General features: G+C 38.6%; 3 protein-coding genes across 6 annotated transcripts; 1 reads left to right on the forward strand and 2 right to left on the reverse strand.

Moving 5' to 3' along the window:
- The first annotated feature begins 132 nt into the window (after positions 1-132).
- Positions 133-3,298, forward strand: mettl21cb (methyltransferase 21C, AARS1 lysine b). The gene is made up of 4 exons (XM_067514945.1): positions 133-418; positions 600-763; positions 847-964; positions 2,812-3,298. Exons 1-4 carry the CDS (start codon positions 298-300, stop codon positions 3,207-3,209), a joined length of 801 nt encoding a protein of 266 aa, XP_067371046.1. The 5' UTR covers positions 133-297; the 3' UTR covers positions 3,210-3,298.
- Positions 3,299-3,401: 103 nt separating this feature from the next.
- LOC137132467 (rhodopsin kinase GRK1-like) lies at positions 3,402-9,491 on the reverse strand. Of its 2 annotated transcripts, none has more exons than XM_067514933.1 (7): positions 6,544-9,491; positions 5,797-5,924; positions 5,250-5,407; positions 5,086-5,169; positions 4,875-4,999; positions 4,569-4,770; positions 3,402-4,391 (listed from the first exon to the last, which is right to left on the reverse strand). In XM_067514933.1, the coding sequence occupies exons 1-7, from the start codon at positions 7,240-7,242 to the stop codon at positions 4,102-4,104; spliced, it is 1,686 nt and encodes a 561-aa protein (XP_067371034.1). In that variant the 5' UTR covers positions 7,243-9,491; the 3' UTR covers positions 3,402-4,101. The 2 variants fall into 2 exon arrangements, with proteins under 2 accessions (XP_067371034.1, XP_067371035.1); XM_067514934.1 differs by having other exon boundaries at positions 4,166-4,391; positions 4,573-4,770.
- Positions 9,492-9,625: 134 nt separating this feature from the next.
- On the reverse strand, positions 9,626-19,532 carry tfdp1a (transcription factor Dp-1, a). 3 transcript variants are annotated; one of them, XM_067514937.1, is made up of 12 exons: positions 19,395-19,532; positions 17,244-17,329; positions 16,962-17,028; positions 16,625-16,755; positions 15,850-15,971; positions 15,562-15,727; positions 15,258-15,404; positions 15,088-15,156; positions 12,807-12,958; positions 12,087-12,253; positions 10,962-11,040; positions 9,626-10,829 (listed from the first exon to the last, which is right to left on the reverse strand). In XM_067514937.1, exons 2-12 carry the CDS (start codon positions 17,253-17,255, stop codon positions 10,691-10,693), a joined length of 1,251 nt encoding a protein of 416 aa, XP_067371038.1. In that variant the 5' UTR covers positions 17,256-17,329; positions 19,395-19,532; the 3' UTR covers positions 9,626-10,690. The 3 variants fall into 3 exon arrangements, with proteins under 3 accessions (XP_067371038.1, XP_067371037.1, XP_067371039.1); XM_067514936.1 differs by lacking the exon at positions 19,395-19,532 and adding an exon at positions 18,153-18,304; XM_067514938.1 differs by lacking the exon at positions 19,395-19,532 and adding an exon at positions 17,725-17,743.
- Positions 19,533-19,537: the final 5 nt, after the last annotated feature.

Genomic DNA, 19,537 nt, shown 5'->3' on the forward strand with positions numbered 1-19,537 from the left:
CAAAATTGTCTGTACAAACATTTTGTGTCAATGCATCAGACCTTGAGATATTTCACAAGCTAAACTTGTGACACAAACCAAAGGCATTAGGATATATTCTCTATGGACCACAAATTTGAGATAATCGAGGATCAAAATGGTGGTCAGACCGTCATATGGAAATTGCCAGCCATGGTACCAACGTTGCTAAAAACAAACCCATTGTCACTATAGACTTAACTGAGGCAGGAAATACAGCTACACTGCAGGGGTGCTCATTTCGCGGCCGCATTTTCTCTCTAACAGTAATTAGTGCTCATGGAGAAGCTGTCTAAAGTCAGTCAACCTGTCCAACAGCACAATCTTGGAAAGCAGAAGGAGAAAAATGACAAGATCCAGGATGGGAAACTACAGATGAAGCAGGGAGGCCCAGACGAAGGTGAATTTGTACTAAATGCAGTCGTGTCATGTCAAAAGTCTCTGTTCCTAAGAGAAAACTCTTCTACTGAATTCTGAAAGGATTAAAACGTTTTCTATCTCTTGCTGAGGATTCTTCAGATTTTTTCTTAAAGATTTCTTATAGCGAGCAGAATTATAACCTGCCTCGCCCTGCTCTACAGCATCAAAGGATCAAAACGTGATGGCAGTGGAAGCTCTGGACCGGAGGAACATCTGGGAGCCGAGTGTTTACTATGCGCTGGGGAAGGAGAATTTTCATTTTGCCGGTCATGACATCAGCATTCACGAGTCTATAGAAACGTATGGTGCTGTGATCTGGCCTGGGGTACGCTCGATTGTTATGTGTGTGGTGTTGCACATTTACTTACTTGTTTGTTACAAATGTAATAATAAGGATTTGTTCTGCAGGCAGTAGCTTTGTGCCAGTTCTTGGAGAACAACCAGCAACAATTGAACCTGATGGACAAAGCTGTGCTGGAGATTGGAGCTGGGACTGGTTTACTCTCCATTGTGGCAAGTCTGCTTGGTACGTAAAATAAAGCTAACTTGCACTTTACACAATATGTATTGTATGAAACAGTAACAGTGCTCATGGTTTTATCAGTAAGTCTTGACTGTGAAGTATTAACAAAAGTAAGTACATGTAATAGTTGTGTATGAATAATTGTGACTTTTTGAAGATTATTCTTATTTGTGTTTCTTATTAAGGACATTCTCAAACAGTTGGTGCACTCTTTGAATATCTGAATATTGTATGGAAATGTTTCTCATATTTTGTGTAAATTACACATTTTGGTCTTTTGCTGGAGGCCAAATTGTCACTAACAATAAGATCACTTGTGTGAGAATCGCCCACTCCAAACAGCATTGGAAACAGCCAGTAATTGTTAAAAGTGGAGGTAGACTGAGGTGACGCTACATTAAGTATGCAGTGGAAACACAATTGTCATTCATTCTCTATCAGTTAAAGCATTTTTTCTGACAAAGGGTGACGTTAAAATGTGCCACCCACTAAATACAGGGTCAGAGTTTAATACCCAGCTACCCCAGTACACGTCGATGTGTCTTTTCTTTTTGTGACACTGAATCCTAAGTTACTCGTGTGTGTTTATGTCATTCAGTTGTCCCAGACATTGCTGTTACAGTGGCCATTGGAGTTGCTTTTAGTTTTAACATTTCACGTCTTATCTGAAAGTCTTCATCAGGTTTGACCAACTGCGTGGACCAGACCTACAGACTCTATGGAGTTATTAAGCAGTTATCCTTTTCACAGTGAGCTAGGGGGTTGTTGTTCTGTGGCCCTTTTCCATGTGTGTTATTGGAGACACTTGTTTTTGGCCATGAATGAGAGAACGGCACTGTAAGTGTTAAGTAGTGTCATTGGCCACCTCCTCGTTTGAGAGAGGGTCATTGCAGTCTGACGTAAATTGCTTCCTTAACACCTCTTCCAGTGTAATGGTGCTTGACCCTTGTCTTTCAGATGCAGCCGTTTGGTTTCTCCAATGTCTGTCCATCTGTGCATTCCTCACTGCATTAGACTCCATTTTCACTGCATTGCTTACATCCGGGTGTTTAGTCCTTGGAGTGGACCAGTTTCTGCCTCAGTGTGTTATTAGGTTTGAAACGTACAGGGATATAGTGTTTATTGAACGGATTCTCCTGAATTTCTCAGACACTCCAGAAACATATGTAATGATCATGTTGTTCTATTTGCCGTCCTCACATTTCCTGTCTGTTGTGGACATGCTCCTTCTGGTTCTTTTGGTGGATTTGTGAAGCCACAGGTTTTGATTGATTCCTTGATGTGATTGTGTTCCATCTTCTTTCCCTCTACCCTTGTCAGCACGTTCACAGCCCGGTGGTGTAGGGTTTGTATCATTCCCAGCTTGTGCTGTGAGTCCAAGACTAAATATTGATATGTGTGAGTTTCCCCATAAACTTTAGTGTTGAGGCTTATTTCTCCTGTGATTTGTACTAACAAATCCAAGAAGGCCATATAATTCCCAAAGACATTCTCCCGTGAGAGTTTTAGGCACATGTCCACTGTGTTGTTTCCTGAAAGATTCCACTTCCTGTGTTTCAATTTTGACCCAGTTATCAACTACTAATCCGAACCAGTTGTTGGGTTCCTATAAAAGGAAATCATGGGCTACATGTTCCATACCTTTATGTAGAGATTGGCCACAAATGGGGGCACAGTGTAGCCATAGTGTAGCCATGTTTCTGTCTGCAAAATCATGAGTCAGTCAGAGGTCAAGTAGGATGCATATGCCGGCTGGGCTGATGGTCCTTCAATTCTGCTTTGAATACAAGCATCTGCCAAGCGTCTAAATGTAAACTTCGTCTGCCTTGGTTTGCTAAACTCTTTTCCAGGGGCTTGGGTCACAGCTACTGACCTGCCAGAAATCTTGTCTAATCTGACCTTTAACCTTCTGCGAAACACCAAGGGTCGCTCCCGCTACATCCCTCAGGTTACTGCCCTCACCTGGGGCCAAAACCTGGAACGAGACTTTCCCTACCCATCCTACCACTACGACTACCTGCTCGCGGCTGATGTAGTCTATCACCACAACTGCCACGAGGAACTGCTGGAAACAATGCGTCACTTTTGTCGACCAGGAAGTCGCACAACTCTGCTGTGGGCCAACAAGATCCGGTTCCAGTCTGACCTGAGGTTCACAGAAAGCTTTAAGTGCAGTTTTAACACTACAATGCTCGCTGAGCTCCCACAGCAGGAGGTGCAGATATACAAGGCCACACCAAAGGAATGACAAGGGAGAAAAGTTTAAAGGTCTGTTTAGATTTTAGCGATATTTATCATTTGAAAAATAAAAAACAAAGAAATTCCATTTTCTACTAGCTCATCTAAATCAGTGTTGAGAAAACTTTTGTTCTGAGCTGCATTTACATGACATTCCCGGACATTGTTGAGCAAAAAGCAAAATTAAGTTCCTGACTCGAAATTCATTATATAAGCTATTTTATTTGACAGTAGTTTTACATACAAGTGATGTTTCTGATTTCATTTCTCTTTTGTTTAATGTTTTTAAAAAATAAATGTATTTACTCTAAACATCTGTCCTATATTCAAATGTGTCTTATATTAACAATGCTAACTATCTGTAATGCTTTGTGCAAAAGCATGAAACACAGTATTTCTGTTATCTTTTTAAATTTTTTTTAGCTCTAAGTAAAAACTAAGAAAACTAAAGAAATGCACTTTAGCATCTTTAGCAATAGAGGGAAAGATAACCTCTTACATGTTCAACATTCAACAGTTAATTAGCACCGAAAAGACAAAACATAAAATACAACAAGTAAACCCCTGGTAAATAATTCAAATTAGAAATTAATTTTAAATGTAAAAGCTAAATGCTTTAGAATCATTTAACACACACAAAGAAAAAGTGTAGGGTAAAAAAGCTGGAGGGAAAGAGTAGGAACCACTGAGGATATAATGTTAACAATTTTCACTTTTCATTGCTAAATGATAATAAATTGATAATGAGAATAAGTTCTGTTCTTATTGTTTCCTGTGCCCACCAATAAAACCATTCTGCAATCAGAAAGTCCAGAAGACATGTGTTTCTGAACGTTCATGTCACATGTTCTACCTCCGTTTGTACATTGAATTACTTATGCATTCGCACTGTGTTTCTATGACTATGATGTGCAGCAGATTGATGACTTTGGCTGTTCTAGTATTGACTCCCTGCGGAGGTCATTCGGGATGGTGCCTTCAGGGCCCCAAAGATTGAGTTCTCCATAAATGCCCATCTCGATCATCTCCTCTTGCCAAGGGATGGGGATGTTGCCTGATGCAAACTCCTCAAAGAAGGTCTTGTCAGGGTCCTCTAGGGCCACTCCCTTCACCGAGGAGAAAGCGCCAACATCATCCAGGCTCTTAGCATACACCACTTTGGGGTCAGGTACAAAAGGAGGAGGTAGAATACCTGAAGAAGTGAGAATTAAAAACTAACAGACTGTTCAAGAAAGAAAAGCATCTCAAAAGGTTTAAATAAAAATGAAAGAAGGGGTTTATTTTGGAAAAGGCGATAAATCGTAGACATAAACTTCACGTTCCAGAGGTTAAAAACCCCGAACAAGACAAAAGCAGAAATAGAGGCTACCTGCATTCAGTTTTCTCCAGTTGATGTCTCGGAAAAATGGGTGTGCTCTGATCTCATCACAGGAACCATTCTTAAAACCCAACCTCTGATCGACCTCTTTGGCCAGAAGCCCTTCACAGAGAGACTGTGCATGCTCGGTGAAATTGCCTGGATAGACCACCACCCGTGTGAGCACACGCTCCTTCAACTCCTCACGGTCTACCTGAAGAGGTGAGAAAAAACCCGTAATTGTCTTATTCATTTCACCAACAGCCATTTATGTGCACAGCGTAAATAGCTCTGGTGAATCAATAAAAGGTGACAAACCTTCTCACCCCTGTTTCTGAACGGGTTTTTAGCAGCCATGAACTCAAACAACGTCACCCCCAGAGTAAAGTAGTCAACAGAGGTGTCATACTTTTCTCCCTTAAGCATCTCCGGAGACATATAGCCTACAAGAAATAAAGTAAAACAGTGACCAAAAAAAAAGTTACAAACAAAATATCAAAATGCACAGCACATAAAAGGGGAGGCCCACCTGGTGTTCCAGCATAGCCTTTTGCCATTGTTTTGCCTTCCTTCAGCTCCACAGCGAGACCCAGGTCAGATAAACGCACATTCCCTAGTGGACCACATAAAGATGTCTTAATTGGTTACTAGACAAATTCACGGTTTTTCAACTGTTCGACAAAAACATATTACCATCATTATCTAGTAGCACATTTTCGGGTTTAAGATCTCTGTAGATGATTCTTTTCTGGTGGAGGTGCTCCAATCCCTGGATGATCTGAGCTATGTAAAAACAGGCTCTGGGTTCATCAAACCCAGGATTGTTTTCATCCACCAAATAAATATGGTACCTTCAGCAAAGACAGAACAGAGAAGCATCATGTATAAAAGGAATTTTATTAATTGTGTGTGTGTGTGTGTGCGTGTGTGTATACACAGCTCTCGTTTTTTAAACTACAGACTGCAATATAATCTTGATTTGGAAGAAGTAAAAGGATTTTTTAAGCATTTTTCATCATGGCACTTAAAGTGATTGCACTCAGAGTAATGTTGTCAATATGAATTTGTAACCCTATGTCGACCCTATGAAATTCACAAAATAAGGTAAGATGTTCAAAAAGTACTGCAGCAAATACAGGTTCTGTTTGTGAGGGAACAGGGAATAAAAACATGCTATAAATATACATTCTGTGTTCAGGTTTGTGCGTTAAAACATGAGCTTTCCATAATGAGAAGTTACTTGAGGTCTCCTCCGTTCATGATGGTCATGACCAGACAAAGTTCTTCCTTTGTCTGGAAGGCATATGCAAGCGACACAATGAATCGACTGTGAACCTTCTCAAGAATCCTCTTCTCCACCATTGCCCCCTAGAGGAAAAAATTAGGAAAGACTTTTGGAAAAACATGTATAAGGGACATTTTTTTAAACAGTATAACACAGAGATTTTCTTTTAGTAAACTGATTAAAATGTGTAGTATAAAATGCTGTTGCAAAAGAGGTCAAACGAATTTTAAAGAATGACCTCAGACAAGTCAAGGGCATGATATAACAGTGCCAAGGAGTTCCATTCAGAAGAGCTTTTCAATAAAGCTCCCAGTAATCACTCCATCCCTGTCTCAGTGTTTAATACTGCCGACTAAAGCCAAATGAGACAGAGGCAGGGACAATGATGATTAGCAGCTTCACAGCCTGCCCATTGACGCAAAGCCAGAAAAAACACCTGTAATCATGAACTTAGGGGATAAGCCGAAAGGACAAAAAAATTAAAATAAATTTGTGAAGTCAGAGTATTAAAAGATCTGTTACGAGAGCCTTGGGTTCCCTTTAAACAATGCTGCTGCTGCTGCTGCTACAGTTTGGTAAAATACATAAACTGCGGCTTTCATACCGTTATACACTCACAGTGCTATAAAACTATGGTGGACTGATGCAAAAAACAAAAACCATTGTGAGTACAGGAGCATATTATCATATTTTCTCTCTCACCTCATAGCCTTTCCTCTTCTTCAGCCTCTTTTTGTTGAGTTTCTTACATGCATAAAGTTTCCCTGTGGCTTTCATTTGACAAGCAGACACCTCTCCAAACCCACCTTTCCCCAGCACGCGAAAGTCTAAAAACCAATCTGCATCCATGGGCTGCATTTCAAGCCACTTCCACTGCAGGAACCTTTTCAGGTACATGCTCTCCAGGAAAAAAGTGTAGGGGGCCTCCTGCAGATAACCCAACAACGTGGCCAATGCTGCAGCAAACAAATCATCCCCTGCAGCCTCCTGGACTTCCTTCACCTTCACTATGATATCCTCAGACAGGAACACGCAATAGTGTTTGGCCGACGGGTCCATGTAGCGCTGGACAATCTTTGAGGCCTTTTTTCCTCTGTCTGAATCCTCTGCCATGTCATAGTCCTCAATGTCTTTCCACAAACGACAAGCAGCAAGATATTCTTGACTTGTATCCAAAAATTCCCTAAAGAGGCGTTTTCCAATTGGCTGTTCCACGCAGACTGATTCAAAGGCCAAATCCAGGGTGTCCCTCAGGCCCTCACACACAGTGATGTGGGGCAGTTTGAGGCGGGAATGGTATTTCTTATCCCGAGCTGCTGCTGGATTAGAGCCATCAATGCTTCCACGAGCATTGATGTAAGCAGAATTTGCTACTACAGTGGTTAGTCCTCCGATATCCATGTTAAGGGTAAGTGACTGTCAGGCAAAGCAAAGAGGAGGCATTGCAAAAAGAAAACGGAGGAAAAAATGCTGCAAATGTGCAGGGGTGAAGCAACAGGAGAGAGAGGATAAAAGAGTGGTAGAGGGAGTCTGAGATGGACTTTTGAGACTCATGTCTTAACTACATCCCAGCACACCACCCTAATACACACACAGAAACACACCTGAGTCAACACCTCTTGGTAATCCATTAATACCCTAACGCCCCAGAGTGTGTGAGCACATGCAGGAACAGAATGGCAAAGACAGTATATGCAGCTGGAGTGTCAGCGGTCAATCAATTGGAAAAATCAGTTACTGCAGCCCTGGAACAGTATAAAACCAAATGCTCCATAAACCTGAAAATATAAAAATAGGCTGAAATTGTTTTCATATCTGTCATTACGGGAACAGCCATGGTTGCATTAAAATAAATCATAGAAGCAACCCTACTTTGTCAAGAGTTGGGTCAAAGAAATACGGTTTAAAAGCATATTCAACATAAAATTATGGGGGGGGGGGGGGGGTAAAGCTAGTTTGGCATATTGTGAGAGTATCTTCCAATATTAGTTTTTTAGTACCAAATTATATCATTACAAAAGAGTTACATACATTTTAGAGGATACCCACTTGGTTAGACTGCTAAAGCCTCAGCAGAACTTTAGGATTCATTTATGCTCAGAACATGTGCCCCGTTCTACAAACATGGCTTAACACAACTAAGATCAAATGAATCATGCAGGATTGTCTAATCCTGGATCAGGTTATCTGGTTATGTTATTCAAAAACTCTTAAGCTGGATTTTATCCTCCGAGATAACTGGGTGCTCTTGTGGTTGTTGACTAGACCAGATACACGCCACAATAAAAAGTGAACTGTGTTGTTGGCTTTAACACACATTACAAAAAAAAAAAAAAAAAAAAAAGACTCAACTGCATTGTATGTTTTGTCTTGATGTGTTATTATCTGGAGAATATTCTGTATGCGTTGGTGATTTATAAAATGGACATCTGATATTTTTGTCAGAAGTGAATCTGACTTGCAACCATTTCCTATGACCAGTCCCATTACAAGTTAAACCTGTAAAATCTAATGCAATCCAATAGAGCAGCTCTGCCATAAACTCTACTTCTATGAAGTTATAATTTTGAGTCGTACTGGAGTGGCAAAACAATAAAACCACTTCTTAATATAACGCAATCCACGACCTACTATGAGCTCAATAATAAACAAAATTATCGCCCGACAGTCTCAATTTAAACTAAGAAATTATAACATTGTGAAAGTAGAATTTCTAGCAGAGTTTATGTTTTGGATAGCATTAGATTGTAAAGGTGTGTTTAATGAGTAGCCAGTGAGTCTATATTGATACAAGAAACCATGATCACCTGATTTTGGACATTTTTAAATAAGATTTCAAATTTCGATGTATTTTACCTCATCATATCTGGTAGCTGCATTACCCACAGCATACCTTGAGTGCCCACTGTTTTGTCAGATGTGGGTGTTATTTTAGTAACAGCTAACATGGCCTAAAACAATAGCCTTGAGCAGAAATGAGTGGACTGCACTGAACTGATAAGCTTAGACCATATGTGCATATTACTCTCATTTTTAAAGCACCAACTAAGTCTAACTCAAGTAACTTCAGTTGAGAGTTATCAACGTTTGTGACAAAGACCCCAATTGGTTTACAGTATAATTTTATATTACCTGTAAGACATTTTACCTGAGGTGTAAAAACTGAAAAATGAACATAGTATGCAATTTTAAGGGGAAAGAAAGCATGAACGGACATGCTCTGCTTTCTTATTAACAAAAAGGACACAGTAGCCATACAATGGTAACATTTCCAAACTTCTATTGCCTGAAGCATGTGCATCATTTTGGCCCTCACCAGTTCTCCATATCAGAAACGTGGGCACATCTGATTACAAAAGCGGCTCAATCTCAACTTCAGCAGCTGTCCTTGTTATTTTATGATTAAAATAAAATGCTGGTAGATATGAACCTATGGTTTAGTATAGTACAAGGATCAATAACATGGTAATAACGGGAGTGTGTACTCTTCAGTTGCTTGTGTGTAGTTTTCCTGAGGCGCTTGGACAAGCAGAGCAGTCTGCAAACCAAATTTTCCTAAAACGGAGTTTCAAACCATTTGAGTCTCTAAAAACAGCTATTTGTTCAACATGTTAGTACAACATTGACTCACAGATGTTGTGACAACCTGAAACAGGCTTACGTTTTAGTATTTTGAAATATATTTCAATGCCTGTCAGTCTATTGGGCAACTTATAAATACTGATACAGACTTGACGTAATAGGTTATAAAAGTAACAAACTTGCATAAATTATAGATGCAACCTTATTAAAACAATCTATATTTAATTTTCAAACTTATATTAGATTACAGAAAAAGGTATTTGGAAGAGTCAGTACATGTGTTGCTCAGTTTTAAAAGTGAGATCTTTGAAGGGAGAACATCAAGACCTATACAACCACACATTGTTACATCAATAATTTTTGAAAGTCTATCTGAAGGTGTAACCACTGGCCTCTAAAAGGATACTATAAGCTACAATCGTTGTAGGATTCAAATACGTAATTAACAAACAAAGCTTATTTGCCTATCAGGAGCCTGTGTTATGAAAGTCTTTACCTTGCTGGTGCCATTATTTTGCAACCACCACCAAGGTGATAACAGGTCGGTGATGAACAATTCATCAACTCCAGGAATACAAAACACAAAACAAAATAAACCAAATTAAAAAAAACTAGCAAAAATCAAGAAAGCAGCTGCCTACAAAACAGGAGGAAGCCAGCCCAACACAATGGGGGAAAATAAACTAATTCAAATTATTGCCCAGAACACAAAACAAAACTATAAACACATCTGATGGAGCCCCATCCTCGGATGCAAAGACAACTGTATTAGGCCATTCAGAATCCATGGTGTTGCACTAACACAGCATGTTACGCAAATACGCAGACACTTTGGCCATCTTGAAACATCATCAGCTCTGCCTTGTGTAATTGCAAAATATTAACTATTCAAACAAGCACATTATACATTCTCCAACAGCAGTAGGTTTTACAGAGCTTTTTTTTTTTTTAGTGGGATGGCTTATTAGAAGTGGATTAGACATACAAAGACTTCAGTGTGGTGGCCGGACCACAGAGGACAGTTCCCTTGAACAACACCTCCCCAGAGCTGTGGTGCAGGTGCACGTAATTCAGGAGCAGAAAAAATGGGTGCACTATTCATCCCTGTTTTTTTCAATATTCATCTACACCCCTGAGAAAGCCAGAGAGAAATAAAGGCATGGGGAACAGGGGAAAAAGTTGAAGAAACACAGAAATGGGAACTAAATTCCCACGGTGAAGGTGGTTTGAAGGACTGTGCTTGTTGGAGCGGCGAGGCATAGACACGTTAGTCTTCATCGTCATTCTCATCGTACTCATCCTCGTCATCATCATCCCCCATGTACGACACTGGCGTCTCCACGCGAGATCCGCTGTAGTGAGAGTCATTAGAGCTGGAAGCCATTGTGCCATCAGTGCAACCGTCACTGCAATGAGAGGAAGATGAAGTAAGTGTTGGACAATGTGATCGACACAATGAGTGAAAAAAAAAAAAAAAGAGTCTACTTTTCATCCCACAAAAAGAAAAAAAAAATAATTGAATAACAGAAACAGCTCACCTGCTTGCAGGGTAACGGGCTCCATTAGCAGATGATCCTCCAGTTATGTACACATTACTGATAGGACCCTTTGCCATCTCTAGAAAAGGTATATTATGAAAAAATTAATTATAAAAAATTTAAAATTAATATAACTATAATGAAAAACTAAAGGCGTATTTATTCAGCCTAAATTGAGTATTAAATTAACTTATTTAACCAGAGTGCTCAGTTCTCATGTATACTAATCATATTAAATTTAAGTGATCCACAACAAAATGATTGTACCAAATTTTTTTTTAAAAACTAATCCGGTAAAAACCTTATGACCATCTGTGTTCGATTTAATGCAATTCTACTAAAGTTTTACTTTTGTAATGTTATAATCCAGTTTTTAGGTTGAAACTGTCAGAAAGGTAATAATACAACTATGTGTTTATTATTGAGTTCAAAGCAGGTAGTAGAGTCCTACTGGAGTGCATTTTAAGAAGAGGTGGTACCAATGCTTTGGCCACCAAAAGTTAGCAGCTTCCCATTTTAGCCAGAACTTATCTGTTTCTGGTTAAAATGTCAGATAGCAGGTCTGAGCATTTCTGTTTAATGTTAATTCAATGGCAGGACTTAAAAGTGCTGACAGGGTTTTCAGGTATGTTTGCTCTCTGCTATTTTGTAGAGAAAAAAAATCTTTAGCATGGCACTGCTGTCCGTAAAACAAAGATACTTTATGAGGCTGGTTGCATTACTCCACTCAACATTTAGGGTGGGGTTTCTGTAGTTGTAACACAAAAAGAGCATGATCTCACATCAGCTGCCAGTTAGAATTTTTCCACTCATACCGAGCATGTTTGGTACAAACATTAAATTGACTCAGATCAAATTAAGTTTAGTGCGGGATTAAGTTTAGTTAGTAAATGTGCCCAATTTTTTTTTTTTTTTTTATGGACACCAATGCCCCTAAAAATAAACGTAAGCATACAGACTGCTTAAATGATCACTAGGGCACAAATTTGTTTACAAGAGCACATATTTCTTTATAGACCTAGCATCTTAATTTGCCTCTCAAAGTACACATCACTGATGTGTACTTTGAGTGCACTGATGCACTCAGGTACAGGTGCAGGTACAGGGAGCAGCATTTGCACTGACCTATAACATATGGCTCCAGAGCTTTGGGCACCAGGCTTCGTGCAATCTTCAGATCCTCTGGGGAACACTTTCCCACCTCCAGACCACAGGCCATACCCATACGTTTCAGCACCTCAATGTCATCATGGATCTCAAACATGCTGTCAAAGTTGAACAAATACTCAAACCTGTATGAGAAAGAGAAGATGCACAAAACATTAAAAAGAGCAACCAAAAAGACAGTGCTACAATGTGTAGGTCATATAATGGTAAATTCTAATAATGCCATGAAGTAGATTTGTTGTGCAACGCACAAGGTTGTCTTTTTATTGTGGCCAGTTTAAAATTTAAAAACAAATCTGCACATTTTGAGAAAGGATACAATCCAGGTGGGCTACAATCATGTAATCAATATACATATTTTTTCTGTAGCATTCAAAGCACAAGATTTAAAAACAACATATCTGCATTTAAACTGCTGGTAGACCACATATAATGCTGCAAAAGTCTGTTTTCTGTGTCCCTTTTTTGTTTTGAATCAGGCTGGTATTTGTCTAGACAGTTAAAATTTTTATCCCACAAACTCATAATTGCAGAGAGCACAATACTTAACTTGCAATAAGCAGGCTTATTTAAATTGAAAAAGTAATTTCCCACATGACGCTACAAAGTTTGTCTGACTATTTTATGAACTTTTTTTAAATGCAAGTGCAGAAAATGAAGGGTAGCACAAAGGCTTACTTGTCATTGGAGATGCTGCAGTCGATGACAGTTTTCTTGCTGGTGTTGACAATAATAAATGGAAGGTGGATGATCGAGTTTGGAGGTGGCGGCCTGTTTGCCTGCTGCTCTGTCTGTCTGTTCCGCTGAACCAGGTTCTTAAAAGCTATTTGCTGTACGACAAGATCAAAGAAAGGTGAATACTTTACCACAACTACACAGAGCATTCAATTTAGATTTACAACACATGAAATATTTCAGAACATTTAAGCTACATTCTTCAGGCAGACCTTCGCGATTTATTGTCTTGGATTATTAAGAGAGTCCTGCTGTAAACATCCAGCAAAATACAGCAACTGTTTTAATTCACTCGATAATGACAATGTTAAATTAGTTTGTTTGAAATCTTTGCAAATTTATTAAAAATAACAAAAAAAAACTAAATCACATGTAAATAAGTATTCGTCGCCTTTGCCTAATACTTTGTTGAACCACCTGTAGCAGCAATTACAGCCTCATCTTTTTGAGTATTACACTACAAGCTTGACACACCTATAGTGTGCAAAAATTTGACAACAAAATGTAACCTGATTGCATTGCCACTAAATTTGCATATTTATGTTTATCCTAGGAGGTGGGTCAGTACAGACCATGGAGTCGGAAGTTCACACCCTGTTCTTCACAAAGTCACTGAACCCGCAGCTTCTGGGCAGATCTTATGAGGTCTATTTGGATCTGTGCCACCTGGCATACTCTAAGCAGAACTGCTGATTATGTGCTCAGCAGAAAAGCTAGGAAACCGAAACAGGCCTGACCAGAAATTTGTACTTTCATCTGTAATATACATTTACTCTTCCTCTTCTTCTGTCTCTTATTCTGCGTGTCTTACCATCTGCCTGAAGGCTCTTATTCAGTCAGCCTTACAAGGAGAACCATAAAACTGTTGAGAAACGAACTAACAGACGTAAGTTATGACACATTAAAATCTAATGAGAAGCTGTGTTACCTATCTTCTTGATGTGAACTGCAAAGTTTATTTTAGGGAGTATAAAGCATAAAATTTGCATCCTTGACACAAATAATTTTAAACAATGGTTCTAAATCTCAATATGAGTAAAACTAATACTTAAATCTCTTAAAAAAAACCAACAACAAAAAATCCTTTCTGCTCTCTCGCACTTGCATATCGTGAACTGTGAACACTTTTCTGATAGGACTTTGCTTTGATGTTTTCTCCTTGACTTAGATTTTTGCTTGCCTTGTACCTCACTTGTAAGTCGCTTTGGATAAGTGTCTGCTAAATGACCAAATGTAATAACATATTGGCCACAATAATTGACAAAACAATTCCATCATGTCTACTTAAAATCCAGTGTTTTTGGAGATGTGTATAACTTCCTATTTGCTTTCAGTTATGCCGTTTACCAGACTGAATGACTTGAAGGGCTTTTTTTCCCTTATTAAATTGTGGCTCATGAGCTGCTTTCATGTGTAATTTTTTGCACCTACAAGTAATTATTTTGGTCAGATAAGTCTCAAAGGATGGAGTGTATCAGTGCAGTCGGTTTAGTTTTTCTCTTAACATTCTCGCAATTTTTTCACATGACAAATTAGTTATAAACCTAAAAACAGGGCAAGTTACACTGCACTTTTTTGTTGTATATTCTATGCCTATTAGTCTAATTAAGCGGCAATGCTTGCTGATATAGCATTTAATTGTCCGACTTCCTTGGTCAAGTCAGCATTTTCTTAAAACCTTGAAATCTTTTTTAACCATCATTGGCTTCTCTATACCACTGCACAATTAACATTTTACTGTGTCCTGGTCTGCTCCTAATGTAAAGCCACACATGACTTTTGTTGGATGCTACTCCAACTTTTTATTAAGATTATTAATAATTTGCTTAAATTTGACAACATAAGGGTTAGAAATACACAGGTGCATTTTATGCCCATACATACAAAAGCCTTTAAATTAGTTGGATAGTTTCCTAAATGGCATAATGACACCCCCAATTTGGATAAAGCTTTCATGTGCTTGTCTTAATTATTTATATACTTTAAATTATTTGTAATGAGGAGAAGAAAGAGGAAAAAGTGCACTGAACTTGTGTTTTCTTTACGACGAACAGTTTTTCTAAGCATCAGAAACACAGAAAGCCTAAGCTGACCAATCAGTTACAACTTTAACATGTTGTTACGCTTGAGAGAGATACATATAATCTCCAGCAGAAAAAGGTCAGCGAAACAGTCTGTGATCTGGACTCTCTAAACACAAGTTCAAGCACTAAATTATTCAAACCTGCAATATGAGCTCCTGAAGTTGTGATTGTTTCTGTTTAATCCTCTCCAGTCGCCTTTGTCTTTCCACCTACAATTAACATAGGAAAAAACGGTTAAAAACTGTGAAAACACAGCAACAGCAGATATCTGCATTACAAGCTCATGGAAGAACGTAGTGTGTGTTTCTACCTCTAGGTTTTGGCACTCCTGTGCTGAGTTGGTAGGCAAACCAATCCATTTGATTTCTTTCTTCTCTTTAGAGATAATGTTCATGGCCATGAGCACGTTAAGTGCATCGTACACACGCCGCCGAATGTTCTTCTGGTCATACACATGCTAAAAAGTGTGAAAGAGAGTGTAAAAGTTTACCTAAATTGTAAAACGCACTATATCAGACCCTTTTCAAACACATCAGTGTGATGTTTTGGCTTAGCTCGTTCTGAAGAAAAAAAACAAATCAAAAAAAATAAAAGCACTGAAAAAAAGCACTCACTGCATCATTAGGTGACATGTGGTTGTCTGAAGAGCTGAATTCTGCAACCAATTCATCTGCAACTTCGTTGTAGGTGGTTACTCCTTTCTTCTGCACCTTTTCACACACTTTCATGGAAAAATGTCTCAAGCCCTTTCCATTCTTTTCCCCTTTCTTACCACGCTTCCTGCAGACAGATCCCTCACATTAATCAGTTTTAATCAACAACATGTATGCCACATTTATGCATTTTTAATGAAATTATATACACCAAGAGTGATAACTTCTAAAGAACTTCTGAAAACTTACCCTGATGACCATGGAGATGCATCAGCTGGTTGACTCTGAGTAAGGAACTGGGAACTTGGCGTATGTGGACTGTTTACCAAAATGGTATTTGATACTGTAGGCCTCTGGGGTGTTCCAATCACCTACAAAAGAAGAGGTGAGAGAAAAAAAGAAAGAATATTAATACTGAGCCTTACCAGAGTAACTTCTGTAGATCGTAAACATAAATTCTCACTAAATTCTTCATATATGATAAGAGTGTACTTAAAACCCACTGTACAATAAAAACAATCACGTTTTTACTGAAGCACTTCGATAACTTAGGGAAACTATGGTTGTGGCTATTTAGTATTTTAGACATTTTCATCAACATGGTATTGGTCATGATAAGAGACAGAACTCACTTGAATTTGCATTAAATGTCCAAAATCAGGGAGGTAATTAGGAGACAGGTGATCTATTCCTTCACTAAAAGGTGTTTTCTAAGCTGATTTCCATTATGTATACATTCCATGTATATAATGGGATGATGTGTGTAATCCTGCTGACTATAGAGTTGATAAGCTTAGGATCAACTGGTCACCTCACAATGATAATAGAGGGGCTTACACAACAGTAAGACGGTGAAGAAAGCCAGCAAGCACATCTATCAACCAATGCTTCTGCAGAACCCTCACAATCTAGAAAGCTCAACTATTTATTCTTCTTGAAAAGTTTTAAAAGAACAACTAAGAAAGAAAGACTGCTTGAAATTAAAAGACTATATATTTTAGTAGTTGTGTGGAGCATCACTCACCATGTGCGGCATGTGTTGCACATGTTGCACGTGTGCAGCAACGTTCACGTTAGATGGCCCAAGCGTTTTGGGCAATAGCTGTTTAGCCACAGGGGCTGCTGCAGGCTGGACAGTCACCAAAGAAAGGACACCTAAAGAAGACATGAGAAAAATAGCAATGACTAGAGATCTTAATTGTAACTCCATTGCCCCCTGTCGTCCAACTATCAACACAGAGTTCTACACACAACAAAACATTATTTCTATTGTGGAACTAGAAATCGGTTTAAATGGACTGAAAAAAATAATGTACATGATGTAAAATTTCTGTATATACGTACTAACTAGTAAGATATACCTTTACTAGGGCTCAGATTCTGATCAATGAAAACCTTCAGCTCTCCATTTGTTTCAATCAGACCAGCCTGTGGAAGACAAGACTTTAACACACTGCAAAACCACTTTAAAAAACAAAAACAGTAGAGAGGAAGAAAAACTACGTCATGTGAGAAGTGGTAAGTTATGTTAAATCATGTGCCTTCATCTCTTCAACCTGTGCATGCGACTAAACAACTGTTTTCATGTAAGAAAGAAGAAAACAACACCCACAAAAAAAGACGAAGAAAACATAATTACTTACATCTTTAGCCATGATCCCAAAGGACCGGAGGAGTTTAGCTTCTGGTTAAAAATAAAAATTCCTTCTGTTTGTCGCTCTTTAGACTTCTGATAACAGAAAAAAGGCAAATATTAAAACATTTAAGTGATTAATTTCAAATTTCACTAAATAAATCATTGTTCACAATATTACCACTTTTTATCGTTTTTATACTCATCTTGCTGTTTAGCTTAATTTTATTCTGAACTAAAGGCCACTTGCACTGCTTGCTACCAGCACACTATACAAAGCTACATCACTTTCGTTAGCTTGAGTTACCAAGGATCCTACTTACAGTATTCCATTTAGAAAATAAATGACGGGAATGTTAATATTTTACACCATTCTCAGTAATAAGAACTACTGGAGAATATTTCTGAATACACCGTGTATGCAGTAAACCACATTAAACCATCCTTTGACGCTCACAACTTTTACTACGCTAAGTGTGCACAAGGCCTACGTTCAGACATCGAGCGCGTCCAGAGGAGAGGCATCCTCCAACTTCTGCTACAGGTCACGAAAACATGCGAACTTTTAATCACACAAGCGCAAAACAATCACTGTAACTAAAATGATAGCACCACGTAGCTACTGATATCACGGCTACGTGCGATTGTAACAGCATTCATTTACGACGACAGCAACAATCTTTTGTTGAATGCGGCTAGCAGGTGCTAACGGTTACCATTAGCGTTGCATTCAGCTTACTGCTATTAGCTAGCTAGGTCAGTTAGCCTGTGCACGTTCTGAAAGGATTCACATAAAATTGAGCATTTATTGGTTCCGTGCTGCAGATTCCTGACCAAGTTGAGTGTGGGTTAACATTCAAGTAATGTGTGTGCATTTCGCACGGTAAATAAAGTTAAAATGGTGATTCTGTGCACTTACGAGTGCACTCTCCTGTTCCTTCGACGGCTGTTGTTGTTGGCATTTGAGAATGGAGGAAGAGGAGGTCTAAATCTCTTCCAAACAGGAAACAAACTAAGTAATGTCGAAGTACTTTTAAGTACTTATTAACCATTTTATGCTTAATTCTAGGGTCAGTGTTTTATAGGTGACGAGGATTTAACTAACGGGCGTATTCTTCCTCAAAATTATCTCTTTCGCCATTAAAAGTTAAAGCAAGTTAACCAAGAAATGTTGGTCGATTACTTAAACTGTATGAAAAGTTGTTTTTTTTGTGGTTTATTTAACTGAAAACTAAATTAGAAAAGTTAATAAACGCGTAGTAAAGATATATTTTAGAACGACTTTAAAATGACACGTATGATTTCAGACACACCAATAAAAAAAAATAATAAAATCCTCACAATTTGCCTCCCGCTGAGTCACTTTAAAGTGAATGTGCTTAACGCCACTGACATTTATTTTGCTAATTTGCTTGACAGTCGGGGACGTCTTATTGTCATGACATTCGTCATGTCCCCATTAAAGAGATTGTCGCCCCAAAGTTATACAATATTCACATTGTTTAGCTACAAATATCAAACTAGCATAAGACATAGGTTTACGTTTATTAAAATGTTATAGGTTTGAATGTTGAATCCCTGATGACAGACTTTGTCCGTGTTAACGTTTCTGGTGTCACGTATTTGATCCGTAAACGTTTCAGGATAAGACCATCTGCAAATAGAAGGGAAAAATTGTACTGTTGCCTAGCAGCCGAGCTTAGTAACGTTACGTTAATATGACTAATAGATCAGAATCACCACACACGGTTTCGTTAAACTAAGAGCTCTGCAACCTAGCTATATGCAGTAAGTTGTCATGATATAAAGTTTACGCTTAGAGTATGCCTCCGCACTACGCTGGTTAGTTATGCCTAATGGATATTTTAGCAACGAGCTAACTCAATTTTACGGTTGAAAAGCCAGGACCACCGTCGCTTTGTTAGCCATCTGGCGTTACGATAGCTAACGCTAGTAGCTAGCGACCGAGATAATCCACAGCTGTCATTGACAACACTGGCAGAAATTAGCTGCATTTTTACCACAGTTAGCTTTGTGTTTGTTGGTTGTATATTTTCAATACATTTTCGGTAGAATAACTAGTAAAATAGATGTTTTACTAAGCTAAACTATCTTTTGCGACAGGTTAATAGCCACATACTAATCGATAAATGCGTCTCACCAGTGCAATTCACAAGTTAGCAAATTGTTTGTTAGCCTTTCCTATCCGCTCTCTACTAGCCTCGCTCCAGCAGCGCGTCTCACAATCTGATCTTGGCGGTGTCTCACTTTAGAGGAATGTGATTGGACAGCATCGAAGAGACG

Source organism: Channa argus, chromosome 9, assembly GCF_033026475.1.
Source record: "Channa argus isolate prfri chromosome 9, Channa argus male v1.0, whole genome shotgun sequence".
Taxonomy (NCBI): Eukaryota; Metazoa; Chordata; class Actinopteri; order Anabantiformes; family Channidae; genus Channa; species Channa argus.